At 46.1% G+C, this 17,994-nt stretch overlaps 1 protein-coding gene across 1 annotated transcript in view; it reads left to right on the forward strand.

Annotated features, from left to right (window-relative positions):
• Window positions 1–17,994, forward strand: part of SLC19A2 (solute carrier family 19 member 2) — a 78,551-nt gene that overhangs the window by 41,130 nt on the left and 19,427 nt on the right. The window contains exons 3-5 of the mRNA XM_085622984.1: window positions 112–343; window positions 15,642–15,834; window positions 16,837–16,978. Coding sequence (XP_085479110.1) covers window positions 112–343; window positions 15,642–15,834; window positions 16,837–16,978 — 567 coding nt within the window. The remainder of the gene's footprint in view (window positions 1–111; window positions 344–15,641; window positions 15,835–16,836; window positions 16,979–17,994) is intronic.

Here is a 17,994-nt window from a genome sequence, read left to right on the forward strand (position 1 = left end):
CTGAACTATTAGGATTTGAAAAGTGAAGCCTGAGGAAGTCAGGGAGGACTGATGCAATGGGAGAGCACAGAGTGCTTCTTTTTTACAGATACCTGTGCATTTTCTTTGCAGAAGGCACCAGGATTCACCATGGACATGGTGAAAGTGCTGAAGCTCTTATGGCGTGATTTCCTGCAGTGCTACTCCTCGCGCCCCCTGCTCTGCTGGTCAGTGTGGTGGGCCCTTTCTACCTGTGGCTACAACCAGGTGGTGAACTATGCCCAGGGTCTGTGGGAAATGGTGTTGCCGTCTCAGGACTCTGAGATCTACAATGGCAGCGTGGAGGCGGTTTCAACTCTCTTGGGTAAGATGTGGGTGTGTGGAAACGGGGGTGTTCCTGGAGTGACCAACCAGTCGGGCGCTTCTACGTTTAACTTGGCTTATTCATTCATTCATTCTGTTTACTCTGCCCTGTGTTATGTATCTGTTCCAACACAAGCCTGTAAATGAGAGTTGTTGAGTGGGTGTGTGTTTCCAAATGTAATTTATGGGTGTTTTGCAACCTCTATATGAACAGAAATTTATTGTCCAGCGCTAACTTTTTTTTTTTTATTTGTATGCCAGCGGTGTAAGTAGAAATGTTTCAGAAAGGTAATTGTTCCCGGCGCTGATGTATTCCCCTTTTTTTTTCAAACTTGTATTTAAAAATGAGATTTTTGTTGTTGCTTGTTTTATGTATTAACATTTTGGGGTGCCACTTATCGTTGGTTAGAGTAAGCGTCCTGCTCAATGTAATGGTCTGAAAATAGCTAGTTGGTTGACAGTAGTGCGCAATGATAGGTTTCCTTCTGAACTGACCATACACCCTTCTGCATAAGAAATGCCCGGTCGTGTTCCTGTGTAACTCAGTTGTGAAACACAATTGCTAAACCAACGGGTTTTACACCGCACTCTGTGAAACTCCTCATAAAAAGGAGTCATTGTGGCAAATATTGGATCGCTGCTCACTCGCAGCCACTTGAGAAATGCATCATTTTCAAGTTTTTTTTTATTATTGTAGTGGGATCAGAAAAGATATTTTTTTATGACTGAGAGCCAAATAAGATTCCTGTACAGAGCAAAAATGAGGCGAATTTCTGCCTGTCCCTTCCTGCAGAATTAGTATATGGGGAGATAAAAAGATTCCTTAGATTTAAATCGGTTTACTCCCCCCCCCCCTCCCCCCGGTGCCTTTCTATAGATCTGGCATGGCGTGCTGTTTCTTTAGCCGTCCATGTACAAGTGTTACTAAGTGCGGTACCTCCCGATGACCATTTAATTCCACCATTCACCCCATTGCCAACTACAGATTCTACGTTCTCCCTTTATGGAGAAACGTCCCAATTTCCCCCTCTCAGAATGTGCACCCTAACCTCTGATCACACCTGACTCTATTCAAAACACCTGCGATGCATATTAAATGACAGCACTCCACTATCAATATTTTTACAGTGGTCCTATATGCTGCCCTACATTGTAGGTTCATGGTGCTGTTCTGCTACTGAACCTTGCCTATATTCACTTCATCCCGAGCGGTGCCAACTTCATGATCCTTCTCCATTTTGGAACACTGACCTAACACTGAGCCGTTGGTGCTCTCACAGGAACCGCATTACCATACACACAATTTTGTGATTGCGTTTCATGGCACCTGCAAACCTTTATTTTGTCACCATGGCAGATTATTCATTGTAAAGGCTAGACATAAACCCTATGGCTTTGGAAGCATGCATGCACATGTACACTGAGCCCTATGGCTCGCCAATTGCCCTTCTTTCCAACAATATGTGCCTGCACCATGCACCTCATGTGGGGAGCTCGGGCATACACCACCTCACTAGACAAACTGGGAAGACAAGCAGCCAGTGTGATTGTAGTTGGTGTCCCACTTTCGTGAGTGCAGGCAGCCTGCGCTCTTCATCGTACCTCGACCATCATAGATGGAGTTGGAGCCAATTGCAGTTTATCCGCATCCATGCCGCCACCTTTTGTTTGGATACCTGACCTGCAGTGCTATCCCCTGACCAATATAGGATACAATGTAGAGCACATATAAATCATGAAAATAAGTTCCATCCTGGCTATTGGCTGAGCAGTCTTTCATGTCGATTTATCTCAGATTACAAGTACTTTTTATTGTCTCCAACCGTTTCTGTAGTGAGAGATACTTCTGATCAGTGAAAATTATTGTGAGCTTCTGAAGGCCAAGCCACTTGCGCAATGTTACCAGACACTCACTTTTATTGAATTTAAGCCTAATGTCCATACAGCAAGAGCATATGGCCTGAACAAAATACTTTGACATGGGGTATTTTGACTGGGCTGCCATGTGTCAGTGAGAGTGTGGTCTTTGGGGGACGTATGAACATGTGTGGGTATGAATGAGATTCTGTGTCGTGTATACTTGTGCCACAGGACATACCTTTTGCCTGTCTGTGAGGCTTTACTAGATCTACCTCTCCGGCCACCTACACCCAGAGGCCGTGCATGGAGGACAAGAGATCAAAACCAGCACTGGCATCCATAAGGACCTGCGGTCAACCAAGTACTGCAGGTTTGTGTTAGCGAAGGCTCTGTCATTGGAGGTACCGGGTCCCTTGTCTGAAAGGGCATCTGTGCACTGGTGGGAGCCCTGACTTCTCCACCCAAGCATGCTCGGACTGTCTAGAGGAAGCCACACTCTGAGCCTCAGCCAGCTACCCCTAAGCCTAGCACAACAAATATAGGACTTTATAAGACCAGGTCATTAGGAATTCCCTAAACTCTGTTAGCGGTCCTGGTGAAGGCAGCTTCAAAGCTTTGTCTTAGCATGTACACAATAAGGAAAGGTGTACAATTTTACAACACATGTGTTCATCCAAATAGGGAGAGGTTCTCACTCAGACTGACTCATGCCACTGCCATCATTGTGGTCCACAGGCAACACCTGGTGAATTTGTGCTTGTTTACTTCTTTCTCTTAGACTATGGCCAGAAGAAGTACAAGTCTAAGGGCACAAAAGTTATTGAGGCCCACAACCTCCTTGACACAACCTCACTGCAATTAACACCAGTCCTTCCATGTGCTTGTAGGCATGACTTAGCATTGGAACTAATGCCTGAGTCTCTGGGGAAGGGTTCGGGGCTTTCTTATAACTAGGATGAACTTGTTTTAATCCCTTCCCTGGATGGTCTTCCTGCAAAACGTGCATGTTCACAGTGAGATCTCTGGAGACATTGATGCTGTAGTAGCCAGACTACAATTTTCTTCCCAGACAGCAAAAGCTTTTCAGTCCATTAGGGCCAGAACTTCCTTTCACCATAGACCTCCCTCAGCTGCCTCCTCATCATCGGCCTCAGTTCCACTACCCAAGATGAGGTCCTTCTTTCCAAAGGATGTGATGCCACGATCCGGTACGATGTGTGAACTCTTGCAGCCGCACTGCAGGCCTTGCGTCGAAATCGGTGCATCAGTCTTGGACTTCAGAGATCAGAGCACATGATGCGGCGCTTCCTCGAGCCGTGGCTGGCTCTGCGACTGTTTCTTCGGCGATGCATCAGAAACTGTTGCGGATGCATCTCGCTTCCTCCTCCTTGCGACGATTTTTCAGCTCCCTGCGGAAAACAGTTATCTAGAGGCCAAAAACAACAGCATGCGCCTCTTGAAGGTCAGAAAAACCCAGCAGGGCAGTTCAGTGGAGCTGGTGGTGAAGTCTTTGTGTCCCTGAGACTTCAGAACAGGAGGCAAGCTCAGTTTCAAGCCCTTGAAGATCTTTTCTTCAAGCAAGTGACAAAGCAAACAGCAAAGTGCTTTTCTCCTCTTCTTGGCTGCAAGCAGCCACTGCAGGCCAACCCCAGACAGCAAACAGCACAGGGGCAGTATTCCTCCTCCGCTTATCCGGCTCTTCTCCTTGGCAAAGGTTCCTCTTGATATCCCAGAAGTGAGCTAAAAGTCTGGGTCCCACTTTTTATACACAAAAATCCTTTGTTCTCTGAAGGCAGTGAGTGTCTGTACCCAGCCAAAACCAGTTCTGTCCTCACTGGTGCAGCTTCCTGGCAGGAGGTGGAGACAGCATTGTTGAAGGCAGACCAGGCCCATTCAGGTGAAAAGGAAATCTCCTCCCCCCTACTCTAAATGCAGCCCAGGTCTATTCAGCCCAGCCCTGGCTCATCAGACTTCTGGAGCCGCTGCCCCTCTCCAGCCCCAGAGGCACACTGAGTGGTTAGGCAAGAAAATACCTACTTTCAAAAAGTGGTATTTTCAAACACCGAATGTAAAAATCACCCTAACTAAAAGATGCATTTTAACAATCTGAGTTCAGGCATACTAAACTTTATTTTTCTGCCTTGTTCCTAGGGCCAGTTATGTTTACAAGGTGTTATAAACAAACTCCCCATTCTGTCCAATGGAAACGGGTATCCTTGCAATAGTGAAAAACGAAATTAGCAGTAATTCACTATCAGGACATGCCACACACACCAGGGCATGTCCTACCTTTTACATACATTGCACCCTGCCCACAGGGGTACCTTGGACCTGCCTTAGGGGGTGACTAACATGTAGAAAAGGGAAGGTTTAGGGAATTGCAAGTGAGTGCACTTGCCAAGTCGACATGGCAGTCCCAGACTTCACACAGGCTCTGCAATGGCAGGCCCGAGTTACATTTACGAGCTGCTACTGCGGGTGGCGCAATCAGCGCTGCAAGCCCACTAGCAGCATTTGATTTACAGGTCCTGGGCACATACGGTGCACGGTACTAGGGACTGACTACTAAATCAAATAGCCAATCATGGAAACGCCAATCCATAACCACAATTTACACATGGAGCACTTGCACTTTGGCACTGAACAGCAGTGGCAAAGTGCCCAAAGCATCTAGACCAGCAAAACAGAGTCCAACACACAGCAAAAACATAGGAGGCAACAGAAAACAAGCATTTACAATGCAATGGTCTCGGCATTGGTAAAGTTAGAGCTATTGGCATTGCTCATGACATTATTTTTGTTTATGTGTTTGTTTTTAAAACATTTAAAGAAACTGCATTGTCATGAGCAATGCCAATAGCTCTAACTTTAACAATGCCGAGACCGTTGCATTGTAAATGCTTGTTTTTGTTTATGTTTTTAAAACATTTAAAGAAACGGCATTGTTATTTACAATGTCAATAGCTTAATCACTCTCAAAAGCGAGATTTATTATGCGAGCATTATTTGGGAAGTTTGGCAAATCCATAATTATGAGGAAAACGCTGCAGCATCGCAAAATGCCAGTGGCCCAGACTAATATGCATGATGAGTATTTGGATCCCATGCCCATTCCTTCTTTGTCCTCTCTGCTGAAACTGCTGTCTGAAGTGTCACATTTTATTAATACTAAACAAAAATCGCACTACCGTGCCAGGGCCAGACTTGGCGTTGATAATGATTGTTTGAAAAGGGAACTTTGAAAGGATACGAACTTGACCAATTCTTGTTTCAAAATATAAGAGAACACTGTAGAGGCATGCGTCTACCGACTGTTATATATAATTTGGGATATATTTCTTAATCTGTCGAGTTCAGCCACTGCATGATTATATTGTTGTCTCTTTATGAAACTCAGGAGCAGTAACATTGTCGTGGTGTCACTAGGGCTTCAAGTGGATGCTTTTTCAATATTGTATGCAAGCCACAGTTACTGCTAATTTATCTTATGCAACTAACAACGATTGACAAAGCCAATAGTCCTAACTTGTTGTAGGTATCATGTTACTTGTTGTATCATTATGCCTGGATGCAATGACAAAAGAGACAGCAAAATACAAGTCGATAGACCCCGCGCAACACCGCCCCCCACCCATTTTTTTTTATCCCACTTAAAGCCCTGGGTAGGATACTCAACAACAGGGCCGAACTGGAACCCCAAAGTAGGCCTGGCAATTATGTCGGACAAGCTGGAGGGTCATGGGGGAGGTTAACTGTGAAGCACTTTTGCTACAGGAAACGCCCGATGCCCGGGCAAGCCAGCCCGGCCCTGCTCAACAACCCCGTTCTCTCCCGCATTTACCTGTGATCAGGCGCGCAACACCCGTTGAACTCCAAGCGCTTCAGCCCCCCCCCCCCCCCCTGTCGTGTGTGGCAGCCCGGGATGAGACCACTCCCTGGCCAGACACAAAGCCGCTCCTAAGCACTCCACAGGTCTTTAAAAAGACCATTTGCATGTTAATGAGGCCTCGCTGTTGGTTCACCCCTTGTTTCCATTGTGCAGGAAAAAGCATCACACGCTGCAGGGTCACTCACTGGCTGCCTGGTGAATTTAGAAAGTGCCGCGTAGTGTTATGCTGCACTACTAGTACTGTGCTAAAAATAGTCCAGGTCATGGGTGGGGGGATTAGTCCTGGCGACAAGCAGCTACTACTGTTATTGGTAGTTGAGCGCTACCAGTGACAGTGCGAGTACATAGCCGGTCTCTTCCTATCATGCAGAAGCCTCCTCACGTGTCCCGTATTGGACCAACCTGCGTCTGACCTAAGTCTCCTCCACAAGTTCGCCAGCCCCCAGCATAGTGTGCAGGCATGCGCCTCAGAGACAGACAGGACAGGGAAGAAGAAACAGCGTGTGTAGTGCGCTGCAGCAGCACTCTGCACAGGACTCGTTCACTGTGGCTCATAATGCTTTTTGGCACCCGATCCGCTGTATCTGAACAAACTTCCATCATAGTTTGCTTCCTGGCACTGGCAATTTAAAAATTAGGCTGCGCTCACCAGCGGCACGTTTCAGTGCAGAGGGTGGGTGCCACATAGCTATGGCTCCTAAAGCTGTGTGATACTGCGATAGAGTGAGAAAGAATGAAAAAGGGAGAAATATGCAGAGAAAGAGATAAACAAGATACAGCAAGGTGAGAGAGAGCAAGCGAGAGCAAGTGAAAGTGAAATAGATAGAGCAAAATAGAGACAAAGGAGCATGGATGAAAACAGAAAGATGGATAAAGAAGGAGCACGTGATAGAAAAAATAAGAGAGACAAAGTAAAGTACGACAGCGAAAAAGAACAAAGGAGGGAGAAACGCAGTGAGACTCGGTGGCTAAACAAAAGAGCGAGGCACAAAGAGCAGTAGAAAGCAATTAAGAGAAAGAGAAACTGAGAAGTGATATGAGTATGAGGCTGTAGAGGGGTAGGGGTGATCGGGAGGGAGGAAGGTGTTTACTCAAATAAGAAACTGCCGTCAAAATTCTTAGAAGCTCTAGAGCAGGTCTGATCCCCCACAAACCATGCAGCGTCTGACTCGTAAACAAAGAAGCCCGAGCCCAGGAGTGAGGGGGAGGGCACAGAGGCGCACCAGGAAGCGAGGAGGATTCGAACAGAACAAAGGGGAGGCATGTGTGGCAGCCTCAGAACGTGGCTTCTTTTGGTGGGGGGCGGCATCAGTGCACAGCGGGTATACCATGAATTACGGGTTCAGAGAAGGGGAGTCACGAGGTAGGTTGGGGGGGGGGGCAGTCGCACAGGGACAGCTGGAAGAAAACGAAGTGGAGCCCTCGTGGGAGAAGGAAAGGGACAATGGGAAGTGGGGAAACCATCCAGCGTCTGACTCGTAAACAAAGAAGACCGAGCCCAGGAGTGAGGGGGAGGGCACAGAGGCGCACCAGGAAGCGAGGAGGATTCGAACAGAACAAAGGGGAGGCATATGTGGCAGCCTCAGAACGTGGCTTCTTTTGGTGGGGGGCGGCATCAGTGCACAGCGGGTATACCATGAATTACGGGTTCAGAGAAGGGGAGTCACGAGGTAGGTTGGGGGGGGGGGCAGTCGCACAAGGACAGCTGGCAGAAAACGAAGTGGAGCCCTCGTGGGAGAAGGAAAGGGACAATGGGAAGTGGGGGTATGTAAGGGGGAGCAGCGAGGAGAGCAGAAACAAGAGCAAGCACACACCACCGCCTTTCTCCGAGGCAGAGCAGAAATGCCTCGGAGAAAGGCAGCGTCGTTTTCGGATTCAGGGGCGTGTTTTGCTGTTGTCTCCTCCCTGAGACTTTTCGCAAAAACCACGCGCCCGATCCGAAAAGGACGGGGCCTGATCGGAGTGACTGACCTCTTCTCCAGTGGCTGGCCAGCATTTACGAGGCCAGCCAATGGAGAACAGGGGAGAAGAGGGGCTGGATCAAGCCCCTCTTCTCCAAGTCATTAAATCTCCGACTTCCGGTTCTGCCTTTCGGCAGACCGGTAGTCCTCGACCTAAAAATGGAAGGGAGACCCACGCCAATGGTGCCAGGTCAAAACAGTTGGGAACTATTTTCTTATTTCAGTACTCCATTTTAGTGCATGTGATTTTCCTGTCTTCTCTGTTTCTTCGTTTTGTTTTATATTTTAGTCCCGGTCTGTGCTGAGCATGTTACTTCCACCCATACTTCTGTTTCTCTTCCACCTCTCTGCTCTTCCTTTGCTTTACATCCCCCACCAGATCTCTGGTACTTTACCTCCCACCTCCTCTTTTTTTTTTTTTTCTTTTTTTTTTTCTCCCCCCCCCCCCCCACCAATTCCTTCCCCTCATACATTGTACCAGATCCTCAATTGCTCTGCCACCCTCCCCGCTGCTGTTGCTTTTCGTAACTCCAGCCCCTCTGTTGCTATCACCCTTATTCACTTGCTTTTTTGCCCAATCCCCCACTGCTCCTCCCTATACTCCACCCACTTCCTACTTTTTATTTTTCTTCTGTTGCACTCTGGTGCTGGAGGGCTTGCTCCTTTCGTTTTTGCACCCCTGCACATACATTTGCAAAAAGTAATTCACAGCTCAAAAAAATTGACTTTAGCCATCTTTGAACGTGATACATTAAACTTGCAAAAAAAAGGCTGAAGGACTGTGGTGCATTACGAACATACATGCATGTGTCCTAAGGACTTAAAAGGGGGAATGCTCTGGGAGCCATTTTTTAATTCTCTTAGCTGCCAAGTGTATAGATTGCTGATCTGTGACATTTCCATGGATTTAGTGTACTATGATTGACATTCAACTGCTAAATGTGTGATGCTTAGAGTGACACTTTGTCGCGGGTAAAACCAAGTAAATGCATGAAAAGCAATAGATATCAGAAATTGCACCCTTTTGAGCAATGAGAAGCTCTATAAATACCTTGAAACTGCTGCAAAACACCTGAAATGAAAGCTTACTAACCTACTACTCCCCAATGTCCTGGCTGGTACAAACATTTATAGATCGTCAAAGGCCAGTATTTTCCCCCCTTATTTGTACATACTTTAAGAGTAATATAAGAAGAAAGCTTTTTAAAAATGTGTAGTTTTATTTAAGTAGCATGGCCGGTAATTTGCAGAATCTTGAAATATGAACATATCACCAATATTTTCCCCCGGGAAATGTGGCAACCATGATCTCTGCCTCAAAGTACAACACGCCAGATAGTGGTTCAGCCCATAGTAGGACCATTACACCTCTTACTACAATAGCATACCGACGTGGATCCCAATTCATGTGTGCATCACAATATCTTTCTCTTTACATGACTATTCTGCCACAAGACTTAATGCCAACAGAGACGGAACACCAATTCAGGGTTGAGCACAAGTGCTGGTATACACACTTATGAGTGTCTCCAGACTGTGTCCTCAATGCCATTGCTCACTGCAGGTGGTGTAACTATGTTCAGTGCGCTGTAGACCGCCTAAATGAACCAGGCCGTCGCATTATTTTCAAATGGGCTGGGGCCTGGAAAAGGGGGGGTGTCAATCGGCATGGGGGCAGGGAGCAGCTGCTAAGGCAGGCAGAGCCTGACTCTAAAGGTGTTTCTGAAACGCCCTGCATCAGTACAAGTATGTGCCCCCACGTGGAGGCAGGTGAATATGTTTAATCTGGCCAGAGTGCCTGGGTAATGGTAATCCACTTGCTGGAGAGCGAGGGCTGCTGAGGCAGGCAGTACAGATACTGCAGGAGTTTCCAAACATCCTTCCAGCCTCCGTGCTAGCCAGCACAACCTCATCCTACGGCCATGCGTAGACGAGGGGCTACTTTGGCAACAGCGGGTACATAAAAAAAACATCAAACCTGCCGCCCAAGGCCTGTCTGCTGTCTCGGCCATGGGGCAGAGGCCTTGTTGCAATTGGTAAAACAGCAACATGCAAGGTGCTGCCCCTGCATACACGCGTAGGGCCAGAGCCCACTCTGCGGCAGGCCCGGATTATGTTTTTAAGCACCTGCTCCTCCATTTACAGAGACCACGTGGTACGCTCACACTACTGGGTGAGGGGCTTGACTTCAACTGCCTTGTAAATGGGACTGGCCACAGCGCGGTGCATACGTTAATGTAATCTAGTGAATAAGAGTAAATTGAAATTCAGGAGGCCACAGTTGTGACAACAGAGCATGCCGCTGGGCAGCACAGTGCAGTCCTTCCTTTAAATGCATTGCTGCGGTATCCCAGCGCTGAGGGTGGCCCCTGGGTGCTATAATTGCATGACTAATGCATTTTAGTGTGGTGATGCGGACACCAGCACTAAAATGCGTTAGTCTAACCCCTGATGCATGGTACTTGACAGGGCTGAATTCTTTTTCTTAAATTTTTTTTTTTTTTTTTAAAGGTTCAAAACGGTCCCCCATGCAAGTGAATGATCATGATAGACCAGTGGCCATCTTTGAATGGGTTTTTCTCATTAAAACAAAATGACCACTGGGGTGTCTGCATGAGATGCAAAAGCATCCCATGCAGCGCGCTGATGCACTTCGCATGGGATGCCGTGCATGCATTGCAAACAAGCATTAGCATTCAAGTTTGTTTAGCAAGCAGGAGAGGATTTAACAAGGTCCCTTCCTTTAAGTGTTACAACATAACCACCATAATTATCAGAGGTGGGTCAGAGCACAGGACTGTCAGAAAGCTACCATATTTTCCAATCCCTGCCACCCCCCTCCCCACAGTGTAATGTTCTACGAACTCTGCTTTTAGGGGGCCTGATGTATTTGTATATGTTACGGAGGTGACATTTGTTGGTGCCCTCCTATACACTCCCTTATTATACGCCATTGTGACTCATTGAGTTCCGTGTCCACTTTTCTCTCGCAAAGACTCTGGCACGGCTCATGCGTAGGAGCAAAGGGGCATTGACTCCCTAGTGTAAGCCACTACCACCCAGGCTCATTATTTTTTACCAATATAAATACTTTCCTTCATTATGGTGCGGGCTACAAAACTCTCTCTCTCTCTCACAGCATGCAGTAGGTGGGTAGGACGACTAGCTGTAGCTGGGATTAACTCAACAGCGTGTGTCCGATTGGCCGGGGTTTTTGCTGTGGCCAGCCTGACATGCCCAGTTCAGGTTTCCCCATTCAAGGCTGCCATCAAGCTGCGTGAACAGAGACACGGCCCCATCAGTAGTTTATGGAGCATGGTGTTTGCATGCCCCAGTCAATCCTAGCTATGCTGTTTAGTATTAGAAGATGCATGAGAGCAGTACTTGAATTTGCTGGGTTGCTTGGACCTTATGTTCCCTGGGATCCGAAAATACATCATAATATCCAGGCAGGTCGCGAGGTGAGGGATTTGCTCTCAGGAGCAAAACTGCATCTGAATGTCGATTTAAGTTAAGAATTACGACTTTCCAGTTACTTTAGTAATATGCTACAGAAAAAAATCATGTTGCAGAGGTACATTCTGCTTATAGGTATGTATGTATTTAACTTTCCGCCCCACCACTTTAAAAGTTATCAGCCTCCACTACAAAGAAAACTAACCCTTCCAAAGTTAATAGAGTAGTGAGTAGGCGTACACATCACAGAATGTGCAAATAACTGATGCATATAGTTGGAAATACATTTGAGTGAGCACAATTTTATTTAAATGAGGGATGTTTCCAATATATCATGGGGAAGAAGGAACTGGGTGAGGGGACGTTGCCCAGAATGAAGGGGTCAATTTCAGGAAAAAATACCCTTTGGAACGTCTGCTGTTTGATTGTGTTTACTATTCATATATTTGCTGGCTTGGCACTTGAAACTTCAGTTCCTGGAACGTAATGCTGCTTTTCAGCTGGAGAAAAGGCGTCATTGACTTTACTTTCCAGGACAAAACTAGACCTGGGCGTTACTCACATATTTTAACTCTGCGGACTTCGGGAACAGGTGGAATTAGGCATGTCTTGCTACTTGATCTGTGATTTAGTGCTGAGAGCTCGTGCTGCGCTGAAAAATCAGCACAAAAAGCAGCGAGCCAGAGGGCGCAGCTTTTCAGGGTGATTTTGCTGCCACTTAAGTAGGTGTATTACTCAAGTAGCAGCTTTCTGACTGCAAACTGCCGCAACCTCCCATGATCGCCCGCGTAGGAGAAATCTTGCTGGGTGTCCTCCTTGCGATGGAAAATCGCACTAGGGGACGCCAACTTACTTTTGGTAAGCTGCACGTGAGATGAATCCTTGCCATGCAGCAGTTGGCAGAATTTGGCTGGAACTTCACGTTACAGGCATAAAGCAGAGTGGCCAAAACTCCGCCGGCAGAGCGAAATATATCACCACCTCTAAACAAAACGCACAAAGGCTCAAGATTATACGTAACAATCATTTCCTTGAAATTCAATGAGGAGACCCAAAAAAACATGTTTCTTTAGCTTTGAAATGTACGTGTTTGCACAGCCTCACCTTTGCATATTCTAGGCATCAGCTCAATGAATGGTTAGCTGCATCAAGAGTACATTATCTGCACAATTTGTTTTCTATGACAGTACGTGAGGGGGTGCGGTATGAGAAATAGGGAACTAATTCAATTGTCAAAGCAATACCCCAGTTTTCAATCTGAGACCTTTAAGGGTAAAGCGTTAAAAAATAGGTTATCGTATTTTACAGGTTTTTTTTTTTCCTAAACTCAGGCACCTGTGAAAGTAAAAGAAATATGCACATCTCTCGTGGTTACTTTTTTGGGGATGAAAAGTATTCTAAAGTAATATATTTTAACACAAGACAGTGCTGCAAAATTGCAGCAAAAATCACAATTATATGTGATTGTTAGACTTGGCACCTTTTGGCGTGTTTCCCCTGAGTTTTTACTTTCTGACCTCCCGGTTTTGACTCTTTTTTTGCTGGCGTAGTGTTTCTGCGCACTTTTCTCACTGCTGATCAGTGGTAAAGTGCAAGTGCTCCTATGGTAAATTGTGTTATGGAGTGGTGTTTCCATGATTGGATATTTGATTTACTTGTTAGTCCCTAGTAAAGTGTACTGAGTATGCCAGGGCCTGTGAATCCAATGCTACTACTGGGCCTGCAGCACGGATTGTGCCACCCACGTGAGTAGCTCTGAAAAGGTAACTCAGACCCGCCATTGCGGAGTCTGCGCTCAGTTTGTAACTGTCATGTCGACTTCGCCAGTGTACACACTTGCCGGTCCCTCACCTTCCCTTTTCTTACATGTCAGCCACCCCTAAGGTAGGCCTAAGGTATCCCTGTGGGCCGGGTGCAGTGTATGTGAAAGGTAGGACATGCCCTTGTGTGTGTGTGGCATGTCCTGATAGCGGATTACGGCCAATTTCGTTTTTCACTATTGCAAGGCTACCTGTTCCCCCATAGGACGTAATAGGGAGTTAGTTTATAACATCTTATAAACATAACTGGCCGGGGGAATTAGGTAGGAAAATAAAGTTTAGTATGCCTGAACTAAGAATCTAAAGATGCCCCCTTTTTTAATGAAGGTGATTTTTACATTCTGTGTTTGAAAATACCACATTTTGAAAGTAGGTATTTTCTTGCTCAGTCATCCTGCACTCCTCTGCTGGAATGTGGATGACCTGTCTGGGTTTTGGATGACAGAAAGCTGGGGAGCAGGAGTGGCTCCAGATAGTCTAGGTGGGTCAGGAAAGGGCTGAATAGACCTGGACTGCAATTGGGGAAGGGGGAGGAGATTTCCTTGCATCTCAAAGGGCCTGGTCTGCCTCTGACCATGCCGTCTCCAACTCCTGCCAGGAAGTCACACCAGAGAAGGCAGAACTGGTTCTCGCTGGACACAGACACTCTCTTCCTAAGAGATCAAAGGATTTTGGGATATAAATATTGGGGCCCGGTGCCCAGGCCCCTGAACTTCAGAACTCTTTTGGACCAAGAAGACTGCCATGAAGAAGAGCTGGAGAAACTGAGGAGGAACTACCACTTTGCTGTGTGCTTTGCTGTGTTGGCCTGCCGTGGCTGCTTCTGTCTTGATCAGTGAAAGGACTGGACTGCCCCTTGTTAAAGAATTCTCAGGAACAGCAAAGACTTCAAGTTCTTCTGCCCTCAGCACTGGGGACTGTGTGTTTTGTGTTGCAACAGAAGAAAAAGCAACATGACGATGCTGCTGCTGACTGAGTCCTGAAGGCACCGCAGAGGGGACTGCAGCGATCTGTGGGCACTGCACTGCCTCGCCTCACAATGACGCCTTGGTATCCCCGATGACTATGCTCCACGCCAAAATCTATGCCGCTGCTTGCACCGTGGTTCGGGGGCACCGCTAGTAAAGTTACACGACGCACCGCCCTCATCCTGCACCGCAGCCTTGTCCTGCTGGCGCCATCGACTCCAGACAACAGCGCTTCAGCAACGACGGCGACGCTGTGTGCACCTCGACCTGCCAGCACCCCGACTAGCACCGCATTCACTTTTCACCAACGACGCCATCTGATGCCGCCACAGAGCGCCTGCTCGCACCGCGACCTGAGGGCAACGCGCGCCGCACTTTGCACTGCAGCACCCGACGCCTGTCGACGTCGGTGCTCCTGACTTCAACCGAGAGGAGTTCGATCTGCAACGTGTGTGACTTCCAGGGCCCCCCCCGACGACTCCTGCATCGACCTCCGGAACCGACGCCTGCAGACGCCATGCTTCTGGAAGCTCAACGAGAGGTCGCCGACGCCCTGCATTTCTAAAAGGTACTGTTTGTGGGTCTTCCCGACACCGTAGCTGGCCCGCGACGCCGCGGTCAGCCAGAACTGTTTGGATTTGTTTGCTCACAACGCCGTGGTAGCCCCGGACGGAGCTATCAACATCAAGGAACTGTTTTTCAAGCATATTTTGATAACTAAAGACTTTTGTACTGTATTGTGGGTTCTTATTGTTTTTGGTCTTGTCTTAAGTATATAAAAATATTGGATATTTTTCTAAACTGGTGTGGTGTCCTTTTGTAGTGCTTACACTGTATTACTGTTGGTTAGGTGCAGATGCTTTACACACTGCCTCCAAGATAAGCCTGACTGCTCGTGCCAAGCTACCAAGGGGGTGGGCAGGGGGTATTTTAGGAGTGTAACTCCCTTATCCTGACTGGAGTGATGGTTTCTACCTGGCTTTGGCACATGCCCTAGCCTACCAAAAATCCCATTTCTAACAGTGATAAGGTTGCCATTTCTTGAGCCATCAAATTTGCTAATCCATGCTACAATAACCTTAAGGGGGGGCCTATTACATCTCCGATTGCTACATTCCTCATAGAGCACACCCTGTGTCTATGCTCACTCCTGCACAAATATGGTAGTTTCTCGTGTAGTTGCATATCAATGTGGGGAAGAGAAGCTTGCCTACCAGAGCCTCTACTGAACAACAATGGAAGTAATTTAAATTGTCACCATTTGGTGATCCAAGTAACTACAGTGTGATATTGGGAGTGAGTACTAAATCTGTTTTACCAATGTTTTCTTTTTTGTTATTTTTAGGAGCTGTTGCTGTGTTTGCTGTGGGGTACATCAAACTAACCTGGTCAACCTGGGGAGAGCTGGCATTGGCGGTGTTCGCATTTATTATCGCTGCAGCAGTGTACGTCATGGACACTGTTCGCAACATTTGGGTGTGCTACGCATGTTATGTTGTTTTCAGAAGCATTTATATGCTTCTCATCACGATAGCAACGTAAGTATTTAGTACTTTTCATTTCTTTGTTTTTTTTGTTTTTTTTTTACAGTTCCCATTATTGCTCCGCCACCCTCTGTTGTAGCACCACTAAAAAACAGGAATAGTTTTCCCTTTATCCATTGCCGCTTCAACTGAAGTAAGGGCGTCGACTACAAACCTTTCTCCTGTGATTTGTAAACATTCCACCAAAGCACCTGACCTGCTATGTACCAGCAGAAGGAATATCATAAAACTCATAAGAGAACATCAGTGAATAAGCAGTGACATAAGGTTCTGCAAACCCCAAATCCATGTGGTAGATAAGTGGAAAGAGGGAGGAGATAAAATCACTTTGTGACCTGAGCACTTAATGTAAAGATCTGAATGTATCTCGCAGGTAATAGATGAGAATCCGTCAGGACTGAGCTATCCTTTATTTCAACTGCGATCAAAAACATGAGCACCACTGCGCTGGGACAATAGGTCCTTTCATTCAAGCACTAACACAATTCAGTTCATGATGTGCCCGGTCATAAATAGTTAATATTTTGTCTGTTAAACTAGCAAGATTTACCTTGGTTGCTTGGTTTGAGGCAAAAATTCTGAAAATATTTTAGGAATGCATTATTTTTGGATTTGATCAGTTTTATATTCCTGCGGTTTTACTTTTTTCTCGCTTGAGCTGTGAAAACAGTAAGTGATTTAAAATAAAAATAAAATGAACGTTCCAAGAGGTAGTCCTCGGAGCCTATACGTTAAATGTAGCCGACGAATGTAAGATTTCAGTTGTGCAGTAAAGTACTGAAGCCCTAAATCTTCTCAAGTCTGTTTAGTTTTATTTAAAACATGTGTTAAGCTAATCGCCACATAGCAGAAAAGGGTTTCTAGTCTTCTTAAAACGCAAATCTCTGTACAGGTAAATTTTTCTTCATTAATTTGTGGTATGTTTCATTTGGTCGAAAGACGTTGAATGACGAATCCGTTTGTTGGATAAACGAAACTAATTTCTTTCGTCTGTAGATTTCAAATTGCTGCAAGTTTGAGCATGGAGCGGTACGCCCTTGTGTTTGGAGTGAACACATTCATTGCCTTGGCTCTGCAGACGATAATCACATTGATTGTTGTGGACTCGCGAGGTCTTGGGTTGGACATATTTACACAGGTACCTTTTTTATTTATTTTAATTTGAAGTTCGACCAATATTTGAATAGTAGTTCCGATGCCTCCTCCGCAGTGGAGTAGCCCAGTAAACCTGTGTTTTTTTTTTTTTTAACTTTTTTTTAAAATGGTTGTTGGATCCAGTGCTGGAAATGGAAATACACTACTCCTGGCTCCCATAAATTGGGGGTTGAGAGTGGCAGCTGAAATGGGGGTGGATTCCTGAGGAGTTGAGTTGTGAGGGGCGGAGCCTAACTGTCATCTTAGAAGTTTCTTATTTTTAAAGATACTCCCTCAAAGAAATTGGCAACCAGGACAAATGTGATCCAGCTTATTTCTTAAATCACAAATCAACGGTACTTTAAAATTCTTTACAGGGTTCAGACACCTGCTGTTGAGATCTCTGTGCCCAGCAAGTCCCAGGGCATAAGTAGGATCATTCTGGTGGTTCATGCATTTGCTGGAGAGATATGTATGCAGTCCAGACCCAAATGTGACTCCCCATAAAATAGTATAGAGGGTTAATGCGGGTCCATGAAAGCATAGTGTTTAACATGCAGGTCACAGATATGTACTTGCTCACAGCTGCTTACTGCTTTTGTTGCAGAGGTTATTGTGTTACCTGCAGATCACAAGTTGCAGTCCTTGTAATATAAGCTCGGTGAGTTATGAACCGGCATCAAAGAATGGTATTCTAATTGCAAGGCAACATTTTAGAACATTGCTGCTTTTCTTCCCATCCTCATTATTGTAAGGTTGCTAAAATGGTAGCTGTGGGTTGTAATTAGCACTTCGTAAGTGCTAAGTAAAGGGCTATTAGTGTAGTTTTTTTAGAGACCGATACATTGGACATTCTTATGCCGTGTGCATGTCTCACATATAAAGGGCTTACAAAAGTCAACAATTTGGCTTCTAATTAGTTGGTCTCTTTTTAGCATTTGTGATGCCACTGGCATGAAGGTGTTCTTCTCCAGCGAGTTCCGACCCAGAATCAGACTCCAATAAAAGGATTGTTGATGG

The sequence above is a fragment of the Triturus cristatus genome, chromosome 8 (genome assembly GCF_964204655.1).
Source record: "Triturus cristatus chromosome 8, aTriCri1.1, whole genome shotgun sequence".
Taxonomy (NCBI): Eukaryota; Metazoa; Chordata; class Amphibia; order Caudata; family Salamandridae; genus Triturus; species Triturus cristatus.